Source organism: Nymphaea colorata, chromosome 2 (genome assembly GCF_008831285.2).
Source record: "Nymphaea colorata isolate Beijing-Zhang1983 chromosome 2, ASM883128v2, whole genome shotgun sequence".
In the NCBI taxonomy this organism is placed as follows: Eukaryota; Viridiplantae; Streptophyta; class Magnoliopsida; order Nymphaeales; family Nymphaeaceae; genus Nymphaea; species Nymphaea colorata.
In genome coordinates, this window is record NC_045139.1 from 10,763,845 (window position 1) to 10,784,710 (window position 20,866).

The following is a 20,866-nucleotide window of genomic DNA, read 5'->3' on the forward strand; positions in this document are numbered from 1 at the left end:
CCCAACCATAATAAGGAAAAAAAGGTGGGCAAAAGAAAGAAGGTAAGAACAAAGAATTTCTCTAAAATTCTGCAGATGAGAAGTAGATTATAGATAGAACAAACGAAAGAGAGATCATTAACACCAAAGAAGATAGGAACAAAGAATTTCTCAAAAAATCCGCAGATGAGAAGTAGATTACAGACAGAAACAGTGAGAGAGAGAGAGAGAGAGAGAGAGAGAGAGAGAGAGAGAGATCATCAACACCTCAAAGGCTCAAAATTGGCGATCTACTCCTCCCACCTCAATAGTCTACCATGAATTTACCAACCAAACCAAATGAGGAGAGAGACATTATTCTTAGGCAGAATAAATAGATGAATAAAAGGTAAAAGTTTTAGTTCACCAAATAGCCACCGATTCGCCTCACCCAGTTCTTTTTTCCGTGCTTGTATAGATTTGTGCAATTGACTACTGAAGAAAAGCACAGTGTTTTGTTTGAAGAAAGGAGGTCCTTTCTATTCTAACATTTTGTATATCATTATCATTCATGAAATAGATTACAAGACGAAACCAGAAAATTTCCAAGAAACAAACGAGTCAAAAGAAAAAGGAAAATGGAAAGATGACCCTCCTACTCTGTTTTAGGGGTTATGAAGAAACTCATTTCCTAATCCTTCTAATCAGGAAGACGGGTCATCATCCCAAACTATCAAAGAAGATAAAAAAGAGCTCTGCAATCAAGCAACCCCACTTGATTCCATATCGAAACTTCGATCTCTCCTCTTCTTTCCTCCTTTTTCGTTTCAAAGAAAGTAACATCTCAAAGCCTCAAAGAAATGCTGCAAACTTCGTCATCGTCAAAATCCTCAGAAGGCGGCAGATTCAAATCCAACAAAGGCCTCCCCATCATAGGAGGCCTTCTCACCTCATCATCGACGACGGAGGACGATGAATCACAATCACTGTGACAGTCGTTTGGATCGACCATGGCAGCACCAATGAACCCTTCGTGGACCAACCCCCGGCCTGAACAATTGAAACCTCCGCCCCGCCTTCGGTCGGGCGCACAGCTCCGCTTTGCGCCCTTCTTCGTCCGCCACGCACCTCCGGCGGCGGCTCCTCGGGAGCCGGGACATAGGCGCCCTCTATCGACGTTTAGATCCATTTTCAGATCAGCCTCGCAGCAAGAGGGGGTCTTGGCATGGAGGTTGCTCCTGGGGCTGCTCCACGACTCGACAGTACTGCTGAGGCTGGTGCTTCGGTCCTCGGCGGGGACGAAGGGGAAGTTGGTCTTCGCCTTTGGTCCTCTGAGCGCCCGGGCGGCGGCGTCGTAGGCTAGGGCCGCGTCTTCCGCCGTGTCAAACGTCCCCAACCAGACCCGGCACTTCTTCCACGGGTCCCTAATCTCTGCTGCAAATCTTCCCCACGGCCGCTTCCTTACTCCTCGGAAATGCACGTCCTTGGCGAGAATCCCACCAATTTCCTTCATCTCATTCTTAGATTGAGGCGACATAGCGATCGGATGAGCAGAAATCTCAGAGAATCAGGATCGAATCGTGCTGAAACCGTCCCACCAAATCTGTGGCGTTCCAAAACTAGGGGTCCCCGGATGAGAGAAACGCAGAATCGACAGATGAAGAGCTAAAGAAACACTCTATTTTCCAGAAAATAGAAACTAAAACTGACCCAGAAAATACACCGAGCAAGAAAGCCTAAGAGGAATTACAAAAAGGAAAAGAGAACCATGAAACCATTAACCATGCCCCTCCCTCTCTCTCTCTGGCCAGAGATCAGAGAGAGGGAGTGAGAGAGAGAAACCACAAAGGAGGAACCCAAGAAATACTGCAGGAAGGAGAAAAAATACAGATCATAAACCAAGAAACCGGAGAAAGACACCAAAGGGGCAGACGGGGACTCCAGAACTCGGGAAAATCCTAGATAATTCCACCAGAAAAGGGCACGCGAGAAAGAGGATACAGAGAAGGAGAGGAGAAAGGCAAGGAGGAGGAGGATGGAGAGGCTAGAGAGAGGAGGAGAAAGATCGGAGAGATTTATTAAGAGCTCTGATAAGAAAGACAGAGGAGACTCCCCTTCCCTTCTCCCTCTTCAGCCCTCCTTCTGTGAGAGAGAGAGAGAGAGAGGGGTTCGGTCAAGGGGGAGGGAGAGGCCGGGCAAAGGGCAGAGAAAGAAGGAGAAGGGGAGAACCATAAAACGCCCCACGAGATGCGTGTGCGTGTATTGTTGCGTAGAAGGGCAGGCACGGGCTGCGCTGTCGGGCAGCTTGGGCAGATAACGCCGTTACCACGCCATCATCCGCCGTCGGTCAATGCTGTCAGAGGAGACGGCTGATCCGAGTCGCCGTGCATCCCCCCTCCCCAAAAGTGATCGGACCATGGTCCATGGATCGGAGTCCGTCCAAGAAGCCTGTCTCGGACAAAGAGAACCGGGTTGAGCCGTTGTTTGAATCAGTTCTGAACTGCAAAAAGAAATATTGCATTTTCTTTTTAAAAATAAATAAATAATAATAAAAAGACTTTCAAAAATATTTAAAAATTATACTGAAATGCCTGCATTAATTTTCTAATGTAATTGTCTTGGTGCATAACATATAGCAAGTCGGCTTAAGTGTTGTACCGACAACGCAAAAAAAGTAGCACCGCCTGTTAAGAACTTCCAGTCCCTCAATTCAATGATTTGGACATGAAACTGCTCTGTTTATACCTGCAAGTTTTTTCCTTGTAATTTTTTTTTTTAATGTCAAGAAGACGTCACGGCTAAGTGGCCGATTCGATTCGAATCGCTTCATCTCCGGCGACTCATTCTCGCTTAGCAGGTCTTTCTCTGCAATTCCTGTTTCTCTCTCCATGACGGCTCTCTCTCTCTCTCTCCATGACGGAGACGTCAGCTCACGTGTCATGCAGCACCACGCGTGGTCCCCACATAAACCTGCTCGGTGAAAGAGTGGGGGAGGTCGGCGGGAGATAAAGTTGATATCGGCTCGGCTCGGCTCGGCTGGGTCGACGGCTCGCCTTCTCAAGACCGATACTCTATTGGTGTTTGGTCTCCGTAGAAACGACATTTTTTATATAATCAAAGAAAACAATCCGGTTACGGATCCTTGGATTTTTCAACTTCCCATTATTTCAGAAATTATTTGAACCGCGGATTAATAATTTCTTTTCAAGCTTTAAACCCCACAAATCACATTAAACCATTAAATTTAAAATACAGATTTAAGCAATTATTGGCATTAGCTATGATTTACGATGCAGTGAACTTTTTTTATGATGGCTTTAATGATTATTTATTTTTTATTTTTTAGTGGCAAATCTTTTAGCCATACTTTTCTTCTATTCAAATAGTAAGTTGAATGCATCTCCAGCACATTTTTACGGGTCGGGCCAGCACGAGCCCAGAGCCCGAAAGCTCAATGGATCTAGTTAAAACCAACTTAAATTGCCACTCCAATTGGATTTTTTTCCTACTCCAAAGGAAGTTACATGATCCATATCCAAACCAAATTTATAATTGAACCCACTTTGGTCATTCATTTTATGCCCAAATCGACTCTCTTTTGGTACATCCAGCAATCATCTTGGATTCGGGACTTGGATCCGTGATGCTTTCTCGGGTATAGAAAATGTAGATCCAGATCGAACTGTGCTTGATCCAAATAAGTTCAAAATTTGATGGATCGGTTATACTTGAACGCGTAGAATCCAAAAACCTAGCAGTCAGACTTTTTGGACCTATGTTTGATTCCTATGCTGAAAGATGTCTTGTTTGCCCTTGAAGATCGAACCAACGACTTATCTCTTACCATCAATTGGTCTATGACCAACTATGTCAAATTCCCAAACACAGGTTTTTATTTGAAAAAAAAAAATTTAATTTTTTTTTTTAATTTTAGGAGACAGCGCTCCATGACAGTTGAACCCCCAATGATCTACCAACCATAGTCAACAAAACCGTGTTTAAAAAAAAAAAAAAACTGTGAAAAAAATGAAAAATAAATCAGTCGAAAAACAGTAGAAAACACCGTTCTTTTGAAAAAGACACCAAGACGTAAAAAAAAAGAACTTTTTTTTGTTATTTTCATTTTAGACGTTTTTTCACATTTTTAATGTTAGACTGGTTGTCTTCGTTTTTAAATTTTTATTAGTGGATTATTTACTCATTCTCTGATGTTGCTTTATTAGCTTTTCATTTATTTTATCTTCTCCTAATTTTAAGATTTTTCAATTTTTTTTAAAACAATCATCATCTTTTCCCTTTTTTTTAAAACTATATTTGTCATGGTACTACCGACCCATGTACCCACTACCCAACCAATGGGTGGAGCCACCTAAAAAAAATTAATTTACATATAAATTTTAAAAAATTTATTTGTTTTATATAAAAATTTTGAAAAATGATATTTCATTCCTAATCAAAATTTAAAAACTTTAATTTGACATTCCTCATAAAAAATTTCTTGCTCGGCTCTTGCCAAGAACTTGATCCTTTAAAAGAGAAATTAATGGTTGAATAAGAAAAAAAAAATTCCAACCTCACTTATTACTGACCTAGCATCTTTAATGAACAGGAGTAAATTTATTTTCAACTAAGAAAGCTTTTCCGGAGAATAACTTTTTCACTTCAAAGGCAATTTTCATCTAGAACATGGTGGCGCTGCAACGAGAATCTAAAGCAGATGAATAGCAGAGTTGCCGACTGCCGACTTATAAGGAAAGGAGACGAATGGCTCCAGCTTTAGCCCAAGAGGGAGAGGCCTTTTATTTTTTTCTTTTATTTTTTATTGGTCGAGCTTTTTTTTTATTGGTCGAGCTTTTAAAAGATTAATTTGCACCCACATGATTCTTGATTCTTTATAGCATCTTTTTCATTCACATGTATACTAAAAGGGTTGAGGGCGTTGGCAAGGAAGAGAAGGAATTATTTTATTTTTCTTCTCTCTTCATCCTTATCTAATGCTCTCGTGGAGTGCGGATATGCATCAGCAGTTAGGTTACAGATACACTTCTAAGTTGTACCTCTGATTGGATAGGATGTGAGTTGGATGCATTCTTTACCACATTCATATATTTGGATTTGGATTTGGATTTGGGTTTAGATTCAAACACGAATGAAGAAAAATCTATACCATATCTGATTCACAAATAGAATATGATTTGAATCCAATGTTGGAATCACATCCAAATCCAAATCCAAACCACATTTGGGGTATGTTAAATACAACTTTCAAAATATGTAGACGTTGGATATAAGGTGTCTGTTTAAAACCAAATGTAATCCAAATTGAATTTGAAGCCTATACGATATTTGCTTAAATCTGAATTTGATCCAAAATTGGATCAGCCGGTCTTTCTTAAAGCCGAACTTGAACTGATGCCTTAATCGAATATCAGTTTTTTTTTTCGGTTCAGTCATACATTTATTAGTTTTTTATGTTTATATGTTTTTCAATTTTACTTTTTAACAAATGGTATATTTTTTATTCTGTCGTCGTACTGTAATGAATCGTTTTTAGAAGTTTAGTCCAGTATTGAAAATTGTGAGAGATTTACATGAGCTTACAAAGAGCGATGTTAAGTGGTTATTTGTCCTAGTTTATATCTTTTATTGAGCTAGAGCCGAAACTGCTAGAAAGTGGGTTGGAATTTGTTAGACCAAGTGCACGAGCCGAGTATCGGAGTGGGTTGAGTTGTTTCACGGAGCTGGTTCAACACTCAAACCTAAGGTCCCACATGTGTAGATGCATGTGTTTTAAGGGTGATGGATTGTAATGCCCTTCAAAGAAGTTTTGTCTTCATTCTTAACATTTTCTAGGCTAGAATCGAAACTATTAGATAACAGGTTGGTATCTATCGGACCAGAGACCCGAGCCCAATGTGGGAGTGGCTCTAGTTGTTTCAATTAAACCACTAAATCGGCAGCTTACTTAAATTCAGCTCTCATCTCGGGCAATAAGATGAAATGCTTCTCTTGCTCACCTAAGAATCAAAATGTGACTAGTAAAACAAAAAAGATTTGGGACGAGCAAGAAGAGTATTTCATCTTATTGTCTTGAAAGCCGAAGCTACTATCCTTTTCCCCATCCCTTAGGGATAGAAGGTCTGCTTTCAAAAACTTCCATGTACTTTATTGACTATCCCGTCTTTAAAAATTCATTTAAAGTTAGAGTATCTTTGACAAGGTCAACAAAGCCAGCATTTGTGTGTATGTGACAAAATATTGTCACAATAAGGATGTTATTGATATTATTTTGTGCCCCAGCAGCCTAGCTCTATCAGCCCATTTGAGCTTTAAAATTTGGCTTTTGCTTTGCGGCCATGCTTCAATTTCCTAATATGAAAGCAATAGGGGAGGAGGAACCACATGTCTGCTTGTGTGGACATACAGTCCCACAAAATTTATTTGTTTTTACATTGGTGGCTTCCAACAATGTGTTGATTCATATACTGTTGGCCCCTTAATTATTTTTCTAGTAAGTTTTGATCATTCCATTATCTCTAAGCTTCTTTTTGAACAAGCGCTTCTTTACCAAAAATTTCCTGTTCTACTCCTGCTAGAGGCGATCTCTACTTTTCTCATGTTTAATGCTTGCTTAAACTCAAATTGCTTCCCAATTCACACCCAAGTAGAGGGAGAAATGAGGCATGATGGAGAGATGATCTTCATCTCTCGGGCTGCGCTGCTATCAGGAGCCGAGTCGAGCTCGAGCTTACTTTGCTCAAAAAAATCAAACTCAAACTCGGCTTGAACTCGAGCCAAACTCCTTATAGCAAGTTCGAGCTCAACTCGACTATACAAAATTGACCTCGAACTCGACTCGTTTAATCGATTCAACTCGTTTAGGCGTTAACTCGTGTAAGCATTAACTCATTTCACTCGTGTAAGTGTTAACTCTTGTAACTCAGAATAACTTGTGAAAAATTGTTTTTGTCCTAAAAGTTAAAACCAGTGACTCGGTGAACCGGTTTTGGCAATATTATATAGAGTACCAGTTTGCAAGTCGAGTCGAGTATAAACGAGTCGAGTTCTTCACTTTGAGCATCTTTGTAAGCTTGAACTCGGCTCACTTATAAATGAGTCGAGCATGAGCCGAGTTTCTTCGAACACCAGCTAGTGCACAGTCTTTTTGTGTGCTTAATCACCAAAATGACTTGTTGTTTCTATCCTTAATTTCATCCCGTTGTTATAAGGTATAGGAGGGCCTATTTTTGAAGCCTATTTGAGAATACTAATGTTGTGAGGGTTAAGGTGGGTAGGGAAAAATAATGGTAGTGGCAAGGTCATAAATTTCTGGATATTTAAAAACCAGATACTTAAGTCAGGGATAAAAACCAGACCCTTTAATATTTTGTTAAAAATTTATTTTAAACAAAATATAAACATCCTATTATATTTATAAAAATTATTCTGATATAAAACATGGTTTGAATAAAGTTGTTTTATGAAAAATGTCAATTTTTCTATTATCAAAATGTTGATGCTTATGACAGCCATTTAATTTTCCTCATTATAAAAACAAAATTAAAACCCAAAAAATGATCAACTTAATAAATATTTTGCATTAGCCTATCTTTAATATCATATTGGTAAGATTAAATTTCAAACCAAAAAAACACTTTAAATATCATATTTAATATTTAAAGGGTTTGGTTTTGCCCCTGACCTACCTATTGGTCTGGTTTCTACCAATCTCTCTCTCTCCATATCTCCATATATATATATATATATATATATATATATATATATAAAAGCATGCAATATCTCAGTCATGTTCCTAGCTTTTAGGGCTTTATTTCCCTTTTTATGTAATAAATAGCAGCAGCCTCGTTCAGGTGCTTCTTAGCGTAAAAAAACTAGAGTATTTACCTTTTTTGTATAAAAATAAACAGATAATTAAACATATCTCCGGGTTCATCCTAAATTAATAAATTGACCAATTCAATATACCGGAAAAGCACTGCATATTTAGATTTCTAAAGCCGGTGCAGTACCATCCCCACCAATGGGGCCATGTTAATCTTCTCTGTATCGTTTCAATTTTATTGATTGTGTCCAATAAGAATAGCATCCCCGCAGATGAAATGGATTTTTTTTTTCTTTTTTGTTTAACTTGAAGGCCTTAAGCAAACACCCACATCTTTGAAACAACAAAAATCATCCGACTGTATTCTGGCTTTTTATTGGTTGAGAAGGATGGGATCGATGAGAAGATCTTTTAAAATGAAAGAGATATTATGCTCAGACGTGCACTTCTGTGTCATCTCAAAGTCTACATGCACGATTAAGACTGAGATTGAGACTTCCTATCCATTTTCGTGTATATATGGTGACAACTTGTATTGTTTACATACATAACGTAACTACATGTTTCTTTCTACGTTTCAGTCATTGTCAATTCTACTTAACAAAAGAGAAGGAACTTGGGTTTTTTTTATTGGGCGGTAGGATGAAATACTCTTCCTACTCACATATAAAATCATTTAAATTTAGCAAAACCATCTATCGGATGATTCTCGAGCTCTGTTTGTAAGTCTATATGTTGTAGGTAGGATGTGTCTCTCTATATGTTTTCTTATTCAAATTATTCCATGAAATAATAAGGTGATGCCAATGTCGATCTACCTTGCCATAGAGTCTGCAGTATCACATTGGGTTTGGTAATTCGGTTTAAGTGTCCCAACTTAAAGAAAGTAATTTTTGGAAAACACTTAAAAAGATTTATCCACATCAACCCATAAAAAGGCTACTGTAGGTTCACTCAAGTTCCAAAGCGGGACACCACATTAAAAGTATAAGGGTATGATCTTAGGAGTTTTGCGTAAAGTGTGGTTTCCCTTATGTAAACAATGAAAAGACCAATACATAATTTTCCAATATTATTAACTACACAATTACATTTATCTATTTTTATTTAATAAAAAAATCCGTAAAAGTATTTGCATGTGTCAACTATAGGCTGCTGACAATTTACTATATATTCTTTCCTCTACAAGTCATGACATAAAACCTATATATATGTATCCTTTTTGGTGCCCAATAATTTCCAAACCTTTGTAATTTTCTAGCATTGGTAGGGAAAAAACAATCGCTTAATTAAACTAATAAAAAGAGGTCCACGGATTTGAATATACTTAATCATGTAATAGCATTATTGGGTATAGCTGAAAAGAGACTGTTTAAACAAAAAAAGTTGTTCTTAGTTTCTTCTTTTATTTTCTTTTTCTCTGCTGACGGCGTTTTAACTATTTTATCACAACGTTGAAAAGTAACATACATTTTAACTATTTTATGAATGTTTCTTGTTATTGTTTTCCTTAAATTTGATATTACAGTTTCATGTCACACCTTCTACCATAAATTAATAAATTTGAAGCATTAATGTTCATGGTTGCGCAAAAAAGACAAACTAAAAGAGTTCTAGCCTTTTAGGTAGTAGCTTAGCTGGTTGGGATAGTAAAAGCCTAGTCGTTAGTTTGATTCTCATAGACACTACTTATCTGGACTGAAAAATGGGGGATGGTGAGAGTCTAGTCGTTAGTTTGATTCTCATAGACACTACTTAAATCACTAAAATTTTCGATCATTATAGATTAATCTTGTCATCCAAGAGGAGTTGATTAGTAGTTTTATATATATATACTAACAGATTTTGAAGGGCCAGCTTGGTAACAGTAACATGCTCTTTATATTGTTCCATGAACATGCCACAAAAATTAGGATAAATTGATAGAATATTATGTAACAACGGTAGGGGAGATACCCTAAGGCATTGAAATCAGATTCAAACCTCTCAAGGCTCAAGCCACGAGGTGTGGTGGCCATGACTTGGGTCAAGAGCATCTGTTATACTTTCAAGTGAACGGGGTTTCTTACCACCCGATAGAAAGCCGAAGCATCCACCCAACCCTTTATCTTCATATGATATAAGATGCTTTCGGTACCTCTACAAAGATAAGTTGCCATTCAATTTTTCTATATAAAATTGGCTTGAGGCCTCTAGATATTGTTGATAATTTTAAAGTTTATTGGTCGATACATCATAAACTATCGTAAAGAACAATGATGTCACTATACCATAAACCATTTCTAACACTTCTATAGCATGGTATCTTTTGGGATAATTGTTGAATATTTTGTCATCCAATGACATCTAGCAACTGTCTCATTTAAATTTCACTAAAAAAATAAAAGCTAATTAAAGTAATTTTTAATTTTTTTAAGATAATAGTCATGCTGGTAAGTATAACAGATGCATTATTCCCAAGAGGTTGGTGCAACGGTCGAGGCGAGGGCTAATAGGCAGCTGGTTGTCGTTTCGAATCTCTGTGGCATCAACCTTCTATGCTACAAAAGGAGAGCCATCGACGTAAAACTTGAAGCATGGTGGGGGTGGCACTTCAGGTCACCCAACCATCTAATTTGAACTATACAATCTAACATTATGGACGGGTAAGAGAAAAAAGTAATTGGTAAAGTGATTGATATTTTTGTCATCTAATATTAGTATATAATATTTTTCTTTTTATTTTTCTCTCGAATATTCATCTACTTTAGATAGACTGCTTTGGTTAGATGAGTCATCATTGACTCACTTATATAAACATTTATATTATTAGATCCAGATCATATAAGCCATCGAATTTTAGGAGATCATATGATGAAAATTAAGTTGAAAAAAAAATAGAAACACAATTGTATTTTTAAAAGGCAAAAAGACTCTTCATAGAAAAAAAAAACAAATCAGTCTCCCTAATGAACATCTCTTGCCTTTTTTTGGAAGATATTTTTTTCTTAGAAATACAAATTATATATATATGTGTGTGTGTGTGCAATTACTGCAAAAACTATATTAAGCTTAATTAAGATTAACCATCATTTCATTAATCGGTTTCGAGTATACATTTCATTTTATTTTAAACAATCAAAACCTATAGTTGGCGACGAGCTTGGCCGGCAAATTATTAATCCTTCCCGACAGAAAAAATGGCTGATTTTTTATTATGGTTTGTGTGCACATATAATATAACCTAGCTTGCGGAAGGGAATTTCAACAATATTTGTAATTTTTGTAAAAACCGTTAGTTACACATGATTGCATAACTTAGCTCTAACAATCGATCTGCAGCACATGATCTCTCTTTTTTTCTTTTTGGGTGTATGCCTGCTCAATCGTGTGCATATACATCCACTCCATTTGAGCAAATCAATTTTAATTGAGCCTCCCATTCCCAAAGGTACTAAGTTTTAGGGTGTTGTCTACACCTCGGCAACAGGCCTGGGTACCCGATGGGTACCCAGCCCGAAAAAAACTCGATTATTTTTTAATTCTTTATTATTTTTATTTAATAATAATATATATTTCATTACTAAAATATATTTCATATTCAAATTTTGTTTATTTTTTATTTTTTATTTTATTCGAGATATCGGGCCTAGGCTCATGCTTGGGTTTGGGTTTCAGTCATCGGGCCAACCCGAGCCCAACTCTTATCGGAAAGTTGGGCCTGAGCCGAGCTCGGGTTTCGAGCCAACCCGAACCCAACTCTTATCGGGCCGGGCCACCAGATGGATTCACATGCATCAACTCCTTCCGCGCCAACAATATGCATAACGTGTTGCTTCTCTTATAATCTACCGACCAAATGAAGCATCTTGTTTGCATTTTATACAATTGAACGTGACGCATCAAGGGAAAGAACCAAGGCGCATGTGAATAATCAACGTTTTTTTTGTTCCTAGCTAGCTTCTCTCTCAATCCATCTACCGCCGCCTTATTTGAGCTTCGCTTGCTTCAGACTCAAGCCTTAACTAGAAATGTTTGTTGAACAATCTGACTGAGTTGGGGTTCCATCCGATACGCCGCGCCTAAATATCAAACCATGCACTTTTAAACATATTCACGATCCAAGCTACTTGTTGAAGAGACAAAGTAAAGTGAGGCACATATCAGATATCTTTTAACTGTATCTGTTTTTTTGGATATTCGCATATTCAGATTCGAATTTGAATTTAAATACAAATAAAGAAAAGTCATATTGAATTTAATTTTACAATTCTAATCTGATTTTTTACATTTGTATCTGAATATGAATATGAATATGAGTTTTGAACTGAATTTGGCCAATTTAAAAAAATGTAAGAGCATTAAATATAGGATGCTTATTTGAAACTAAATCTGAATATGCATCCGATCAGATATTTATATATATACGAATCTGATTGGATGCCATTTGTTAAATCTAAATATGTTCCAATTACCTGATTGGATATTAATTTTTTTTCGCATCTGATTTTTTTGGGATGATTCGATAGAATATCCAAGCTAAGTTAGATATATTGACACCCCTAACCCCGCCTCTACCCTCAACATGGTCTGGCTCAAATTCAACTAAAACAAATCTGGCTAGAGATAGACAGTACGTATATGTTAGCCAGTAGAGAGAGAGAGTTTGCATGTGTGCAAGCACCGCAAAGAGAGCAGTAGTGATGTCAAGATGTGAGATTCGGATCAAATATCTAACCAAACTACTTCAAGAAAGTTGAATACGAAAATATTTAACGTCTGATTAAAAAATCAAAGGTATTCACATCTAAGAAATGATATCCAACTTGATAGGCATTTGGATTTAAATAAATGTGAGATCAGATTCAGATTTCGATTGATATTTAATTTGAAATAAATATCTTACATCCAATATTCACATATTTCCTAGGTCAGTCGGTCCTTAACGTATAATAATATGGTCCAAATTTGGTTGCATATTTAAAAATGCAGATCGGATTATACTCGGATTGTAAATTTGAAGCTTTTCTTTATTGGTATTCGAATTTAAATATATAAATATCTAATATGCCAAATATGATGAGGGTACCTTTGATCATCACATAAAGATGGAGAGACCTTTTGCAAATTTGTGGGATTCACTCAAAAGTACATTCATATTCCTTTTTATGATACACAATTGCATTATTTTTGACATTATGTTACTTAATTTCCTCCCATCTCTTGAAATTTCTTGAAATCTCTCGAGATCTTAGTTTGCATGAGTAAGTTCCCAACTGAGTTTCACATTGTCTTAGAGGCATAAAAGTTTGAATAAGAAAAAGACCACACATCCTCGCGAAAGGAAATTGGTAAAAAATATGCAGTTGGCTAGATTCACAAAACTTTATAAATTAAACCCACTTACTACAAGAATTATGATATTTACTAACGCAAAAATACCATGAGTTTTGAGAAACAAGCCTTCTTCAATGCGCACTAGGGGCAAACAACGAGTCGAGCTCGACTAGTTAAAACTCAGCTCATGAACGAGTTCGAAGCGAGTCATTTGCTTAACCAGTCAAGCTCGAGTTCTTGAGCTGACTCGTTCAAATAATCAAGTTGAGTTCGATCTCAAAACGTAACTGTCGGGTCGAGCTCAAGCCTTAATCGAGTTTGTCAAGCCTTAATCAAGTCAATATATTTAATGAGTTTATGAGTTTGTCGAGCCTTAATCGAGTCGAGCTCGAACTCAACACGTAACGATGAATATCAATACTATTCAAATGAGTTTGTTGATCCTCAATCGAGTCGAGTTCAAGCTCAACACGTAACTGCCGAATCGAGCTTGAGTTGCTTCCATCGAGCTATTCTCAAGCTCGAGCCGAGTCCAGCTCAAGGTTTCATTAGTCAAGCCAAGCTCGAGCTGACTGAACTTGGGCTCGACTCGGCTCATGTTCACCCCTAGTTGCAGACCCTTTGTGGCACAAATAATATAGAAATTGGATTATTAATCATGAAAAAAATCACTTACTCTGTAACGCTCTAAGGTAGTTTAGAGCTTTGACAATATATGGAGGGGTAGAGCCAAGGGGGGCCCGCTTGGGCCATGGACCCACCCCAACAAATTGGAAAAAAAATAAATTTAAAAATGAATTAAAATTTTTTATTTGGCCCATGTAGTATTTGAATCCGGGTTTAGTTTGGCCCATGTAGATTTAAACCCAGATTCAACCTACAAAACCCAGCCCACAACCTCTTAATGGCCTGTTTGGTTGGAGGGAAAGGGAGGGATTGAGTAATCACTCCTTTGTTTGGTTGGCTAATTAGAAAGGAGTGAATGAAAAGGAAAGGGACAAAGTGTGTTTGGCTGCGAGGGAAATGAAAGGATAGATTAGTGTAAATCCAATCCTTCCCAAATCGGACGGATTGGGAGAAAAAGGAAAGGAAAGGAAGATGAAAAGTTTCTTTTACCCATAATACCCATGGGGACCCATGTTTAAAAGAAAAAAAGAAAGAAGATTTTAGTCTTTTCTTTCATTTCTATCCAAACCACCTTTTTAATCACCTCTTTTCTTTTCTTTCCATTCCCTTTCTCTTTCCTTTCCTTTCTTTTCCCTCCCTTTTTGTCTCTTCCTTTCCCTCCAACCAAACAGGGCGTTAGTCTTGTCTTGCCCTATTTTAAAACTGGTTTTTCAAAGGGGTAAAAACACAGGGCTGCAGGAAGAGACTGCGTGCAGGAAGAGAGTGCAAGGGAGAGAACAAGAGACAAAGAGAGGGAGATAGAAAATGAAAGAGTGAGAAAGGGAGCACGAGAGAGCAGGGCTGGAGGAAGGAGGTCGGAAGAGAAGAGGGGAGAGAAGAACGTGACGAAAAAGAAGGACGCAGCAGCAATGTGTAAAATCATTTGAAGGATTTGGAGGGTAATGAATATTGTCCTATGCAGGAAGCAGACCTCCCAAACCTATTAGGCATTCTCTGTTTTTTTCATTGTATAGCCTGCCCTCGCATGCTTTGCTTTTTGTAGTTACAGGCATGACTAACAGTATTTGCTTGAGTTTGCATTTTGGTGTCTAATTTGCTTTCTTAAGTTGCTTATAGGTTTGCATCACAGTGATAATATCTTTCTTTTCTGTTGTTTTATTGTGGGACATCACCTTAGCATTTCCTAGCTTTATTCTGACTTTTGAAGTTGAAGATTTAGAGAGTTGTGGTTCTCCATGTTCTGTAGAGAAGCTGTAAATTATATCAAGTTAATCTCCAGAGTCTGAGGAGGCTAATATTGTTGGCCTCTCATGATTAAGAGATGGCATTCCTTGCCAGTTCTCTTGAACCATCTCATGCTGGTCCCTTCGAATGCAAGTTTTGACTAGGGGTCCTGCCATTTATATTTGCAAAATGGTGCTGATCTCTGGTAGCTCAGTTTTATGCACTTGGGTTGGTATGAGGTTTACATCTTGCATCTTCTGAGATGGATTCAATCTATCTAAAGCTTCATGCTTGTGGTGCGCCGCTTGTGGGATGGCTTCATGTGTGGAGCTTGTGTTCTTTTGAGGCAAGTTGTACTGATGCAACATGTCGGAGGACACAATGACAAGGGAAATAAGTTAAAATATGCCATGGCATTTTTTTGGTTCCTTTGTGTACTGCCTCTTGCACCCTAGTTGAAGTCGATATTTGAATGCAAATAGGAAAAACTATTTGAATGTCACCTGACTAGGCCTGGTTCTTGCATTATGTTGAAATGAAAGAAGCTTTCATGGTTATGTATGGGCTGAATTTGAATACATTGATATAACTGGAATATTATCACAGCGAGGAGGAGAGGTTGTCTATCTTCTTCCACACATTAAATCTATAATAGTGCACCCTAAGCTAAATTTAGCAACCATACTTTTCGCAGTTACGTGAGTAGCAACAGTCTAAATTATTCAGTATTTCTCCATTATCCTTTTTTTTTTGTCTAGGTGGTGACTCTAAACCCATATTTGTAGGGCCTATCCACTGGTGGTAATTCGAAAAGCAAGGCAGCATCATTCACAAGGGAGGGGAGAAAACAACTTTTTGCTGTTCTACAAAGTGCACGAGGTTCAACAGGTAAATGTTATCTTCTTTATTTGATGTTTACGAGGTGGTTGGTTCTAAAGTCCTATTTTTCATAAGTTACAATTTTAATGTCTTTCTTCGATATGTTTAAAATCTTGGAGGATGAATTCTATGCAGATTGTCTACTTTTGTATATTGAAAAAGAAATTGCTCAAACGTTTGATTCAAATGATATTATTGATGTCTTTTACAATATGAAAAGTTGTAAAGTACAATTGCAATAGGTGAGTATTTTGTTGCATCCCTTTTATTTTAATGTTTATTTGAGTCATTATTTAGTTTCAATATTAAATGATGTAGTTCTATTTACATTTTATTGTGCAGGTGAATGAATGATATGCAACTATTTTCAATAAAAATAGAGGAAAAAACTTATTGTGTTACATAGAAAGAATACAAAAGTGTTTGTTTTAGGTAAATAACATTTATTTTTTGGTTTTGGAGTTTATAGATGTATTTGTTTACTACATTTTGGGTTATGCAATTTATATGCTCACACTTACGTCACTGTAATAGAAATAGAGCATCTTATCTATTTAGGATAGATCGCGCTTTGTGTTAATGACACAAGAAATTATTAAAATGTGTCGTAGGACATATCGCGCTTCACGTTCATGACATGCACAATTGTATACCACATATGTTCACTTCTACTACACTATGGTTTGCAAATACTATCTAAAGTGTGTGAGTATATATATATATATATATATATATATATATATATATATATATATATATAATACATGGGTACGCTTGTAAAGGTGTACTGGTACGGGTATGGGCTTGGGTACGCCGATGGTACGGTGTTGACTGTACCGGGTACAGTCAACGCACCAGAGGCTATATCCGTCCATTTTTGGACACGATCAAATTTGACCGAGTCCAAATCCGTCCATTTTTATTTTTAACAATTATTTGATTTTAACTTTTAAAACCATTTTAATGTTAAACAAAAAGAAACAAAACCCTTAAAACTTAAAGTTTTCGTTCGTCTGTTCTTACCTCTCACCGAGCGACGGTAGCGGTAGCGACCAACGACGGCAGCGGTGACTGGCGACGGCAGCAGTGATTGGCGACAGCAGCGGCGACCGGCGACGGCAGCAGTGACTGACAATGGTAGCGGCGACAGTAGACGGTAGGAGGCGACTGTCACGGTATTTTTTTCTTTTTTTCATTTTTCTTTTCATTTTCATCGGCTCCACCCTGATAGAAATCTAGCACCAATATCTGAAACCAGAAAACAACACTCACGCAGGAAGATAGAGAGAGAGAGAATGAAAACAAGAAGAGGTTGAGGAGAAGAAGCCGTGGCCAGGATGGTCTGCCCAGACCCTATTTATAATTTCAAATTCAGAATTCGAAGAGTCTGCAATTGTAGAATCCTAGGAGACTCTTCACATAGTACAATGATATTAAATACTTCAACACATTCTACAAGAACGTAGAATCCTAAGAGACTCTTCACATATTACAATGACATTAACTACCTCAACACATTCTACAAGAACGTAAAATCCTAAGAGACTTCACATATTATAAGGACTTTGAACATTGTGAGAATTCGTGCTGGATTTTAACCCCCTCCCTCAAGCTGTGCATGGTTTTGAACCATGAACAACTTGCTCTTCAAAAACCAGAAACGGTACTTTGTTAATCCTTTAATAAATATGTCAGCAACTTGTTCATTAGTTCCAACAAAGACTGGTTCTATCTCTTTATTCTCCATCTTCTTCCTGATAAAATTCAATCTCAATGTGTTTTGTTCGGCTATGTTGTATAGGATTGAAAGCAATGTTGATGGTGCTTTGGTTGTCACACATTAGTACTGAACTTTTATTTTTTTCTCCTATATCTTCTAGCAAGTGTCGAATCCAAGCCACTTCTGCCGTCCCTACAGCCATACATCTGTATTCAGCTTATGTGCTTGATCTTGCAACTGCTCTTTGTTTTCTACTACTCCAAGATACCAAATTTTTGCCTATAAAGATGCAAAAACCAGAGATAGATCTTCTTTCGTCTGGATCTCTAGCCCAATCAGCGTCAGTATATGTGATTAATTCATGATCAGCAGCTTCATTTCCACTTTTACAATACACTAATCCATCTCCAACAGTTCCCTTGAGATACCTTAGTATCCTTTTAACTGCATTCATATGTATGTCCCTTGGTGCATGCATAAATTGAGACACTTGATTTCCCGCATAGGTAATATCAGGTCCGGTAAATGTTAAATATTGCAAGGCACCAACAATGCTGCGATATTTGGCGGGGTTTTCATATGTTTCCCCATCATTTATACTCATCCTTTGGTTCAGAACACTCGGTGTTTCAGCAGGCTTACAATCTTTCATGCATGTTCTGTCCAATAGGTCAAGAGTATATTTTTGTTGTATCAAGGTAAAATGATCTCCTTGCCTATCAATTTCAACCCCAAAAAAATATCGTAGGCTTCCAAGGTCTTTCATCTTAAAGTTTCTCATTAACAAACCTTTTATCTCATCAAAGTGTTTTTCTGAGTTCCCTGTAATGACGATATCGTCAACATATATAAGGAGGAGGGTAATAACATTTTCTTTCTTGAAAATGAAAAGGGAATGGTCGAGAGGACTGTTTCGAAATCCGTATTCCCTAATTTTGTTTGAAAAACTATCAAACCATGACTGCGATGCTTGCTTAAGTCCATGCAGAGATTTTTTTGTTTGCAAACCCATTTGCTAGAGTCCTTTTCAACAAAGCCAAGAGGTTGCTCCATGAAAACTTCTTCCTTCAAGTCACCATGAAGGAAGGCATTCTTAACGTCTAATTGATTTAGCTTTCACCCATATTTAACAGCAAGAGATATAATTATGCGAATGGTTCCCATTTTGATTACAGGACTGAACGTCTCATCATAATCATGCCCAAACTGTTGAGTAAACCCTTTTGCTACTAACCTTGCTTTGTGTCTTTCTATGTTGCCGTCAGGTTTGTATTTGATTTTGTATACCCACTTGGAGCCCACTATGTTCTTTCTGTGTGGTCTTGGAACGATCTCCCATGTTCCACATTCATGCAAGGCATCTATTTCTTCTCTCATAGCCTTTCTCCAATAATGTGATTTAGATGCTTGTTCAAATGAAGTAGGTTCTTCTTCCTTGCCAACTTTTGCCATGAATAACTCTGAAAGTCAAGTAATAAAGAATCATAGCTAACCCACCTGTGAATAGGATGGAGAATGCGTACTTTTGTCATAGAAAAGCTAAAAAAGAGAAAATATACGTTGGCACTACAATAGTAATACAAAAGGCCGTGATATATTTGGTTTGGTTTGGTTTTGTGATTCATGATTGGATATTATGCTTTATTTTTTTGTTCTATTTTGGAGTTTGCAATTACTTGTTTTTGTTTTTTTTTTCGTACTGTAGTACCTATGGAAGGTTCAAGCTCAAGAAATGATAGTCTTATATGGACTGATGCCAACTAGAATATCTTATAAGTATTCTAGTTGAGCAATCACGGCTACCTGGCATGAAGTCAGGAGGCAATTTAAAACCAAAAGCATATAAGGCAATTGAACGAAAGATGATAGAAAAGTTTGGGCCAGATTTCACAGTCAAAAAAATAAAACACAAGTTGAAGAGTACAAAAGCATACTACAATGTGTGCAAGCAAATTTTGTCAACAAGTGGATTTGGTTGGAACCCAACAAACAAGTGCGTAGATGTTGACAATGAAGTTTGGGTCATCTACATTCAGGTAAGCCGGGGAACATGTAAATCTGGAAAAATGTTTCCTTCTTATCAAGCCAAGAATTAATTTTCTGGAAATCTGAAAATATATTTCTTTATCATCAAACTCAGAAATATATTTTTGAAAATATTTTTCTCAGTCATCACACACACATCAAAATGGGAATCAGAAAGATTTTTCTCATTCATTTTTTCCAGAAAATATATTTCCTGAAATATATTTCCAAGTCCATATTTTCAGGCCATCAAACGGCCCCTTAAGCCTTGGTTGATGGACATGAAAGGCAAGGCAGTGATGCTTGAAGCTTGGGGAGGGGAGGTTCGGGGTTGCCCAATGTTGTGTCTCCTAGTTAAGCTTAATCACCTACGAATGGCTCTCTTAGAATGGAACAAGCATTCTTTTGGTAATCTTAGTGACAACATCACTATCCTTCAAAGCAGGCTAGAGAGTTGCATGGAACGTATGGAACAAGGTATTGAAGGTGTGATAGATGAGGAACACAGGGTGCGGAAGCAACTATCTCAGGCCCTACTCATAGAAGAGGTAATGTGGAAACAAAGGTCGCGTATTCATTGGCTTGCGGAGGGTGATAAAAACACTTTCTTTTTTCATGCGATGGCTAAATCTATGCAAGCTAAACGAAAGATTAGAAGTCTAGAATGTGATGGCGATGAATATGTAGAGAGTGGGCAGATTCTTAAAATGTGCACTGCTTATTTTCGCAAGGTATTAGCTACGGATGAAGCGCAAGGAATGTTATTTGAGAGTATTGATAGCATACCTAAGGTCACAGATTCTGATAATGAACAGCTCTTAAAGTCTATCTTGGAAGAATAGGTGTCTGCAGCAATGTGGAGTTTAGATAAGGATAGTGCTCTGGTCCAAATGGTTTCCCTAACTACTTCTATCAAGAGTGTTGAGCGATAGTTAGCATTGATGTGGTGAAGGCAGTGAAAGATTTCTTCTATTCTAGGAAAATAGTGAAGAGTATCAATGAGACTATGATTTTCCTCATTCCTAAGAAAGAAAACTCTAAGAAAGTAGATGACTACAGAACCATCTCTCTTTGCAACACTATAAATAAAATCAATACGAAGGTTATTGTTAATAGAATGTTGGACATTCTTGGACATATTATCAATGTTAACCAAACAGTCTTTTTGAAAGAGAGACACATCCATAACAACATATTGTGGGTGAATGAGATCATTAACTCTAAAGATTTTTGAGATAAAGGAAGTTGTTGTTTAAAGCCGAACTTGATGATAG

The 20,866-nt window shown here is 37.3% G+C and overlaps 1 protein-coding gene across 1 annotated transcript; it reads right to left on the bottom strand.

The window, feature by feature from the left end:
• Positions 1-454: 454 nt before the first annotated feature.
• Positions 455-2,175, bottom strand: LOC116249281 (ethylene-responsive transcription factor 3-like). The gene has a single exon (XM_031622502.2). The coding sequence runs from the start codon at positions 1,493-1,495 to the stop codon at positions 803-805; it is 693 nt and encodes a 230-aa protein (XP_031478362.1). The 5' UTR covers positions 1,496-2,175; the 3' UTR covers positions 455-802.
• Between the last annotated feature and the right edge of the window lie 18,691 nt (positions 2,176-20,866).

What these genes read in the sequence shown, in the direction of transcription:
- LOC116249281 (XM_031622502.2), bottom strand. Translation starts at nt 1,495, where the DNA reads ATGTCGCCTCAATCTAAGAATGAGATGAAGGAAATTGGTGGGATTCTC.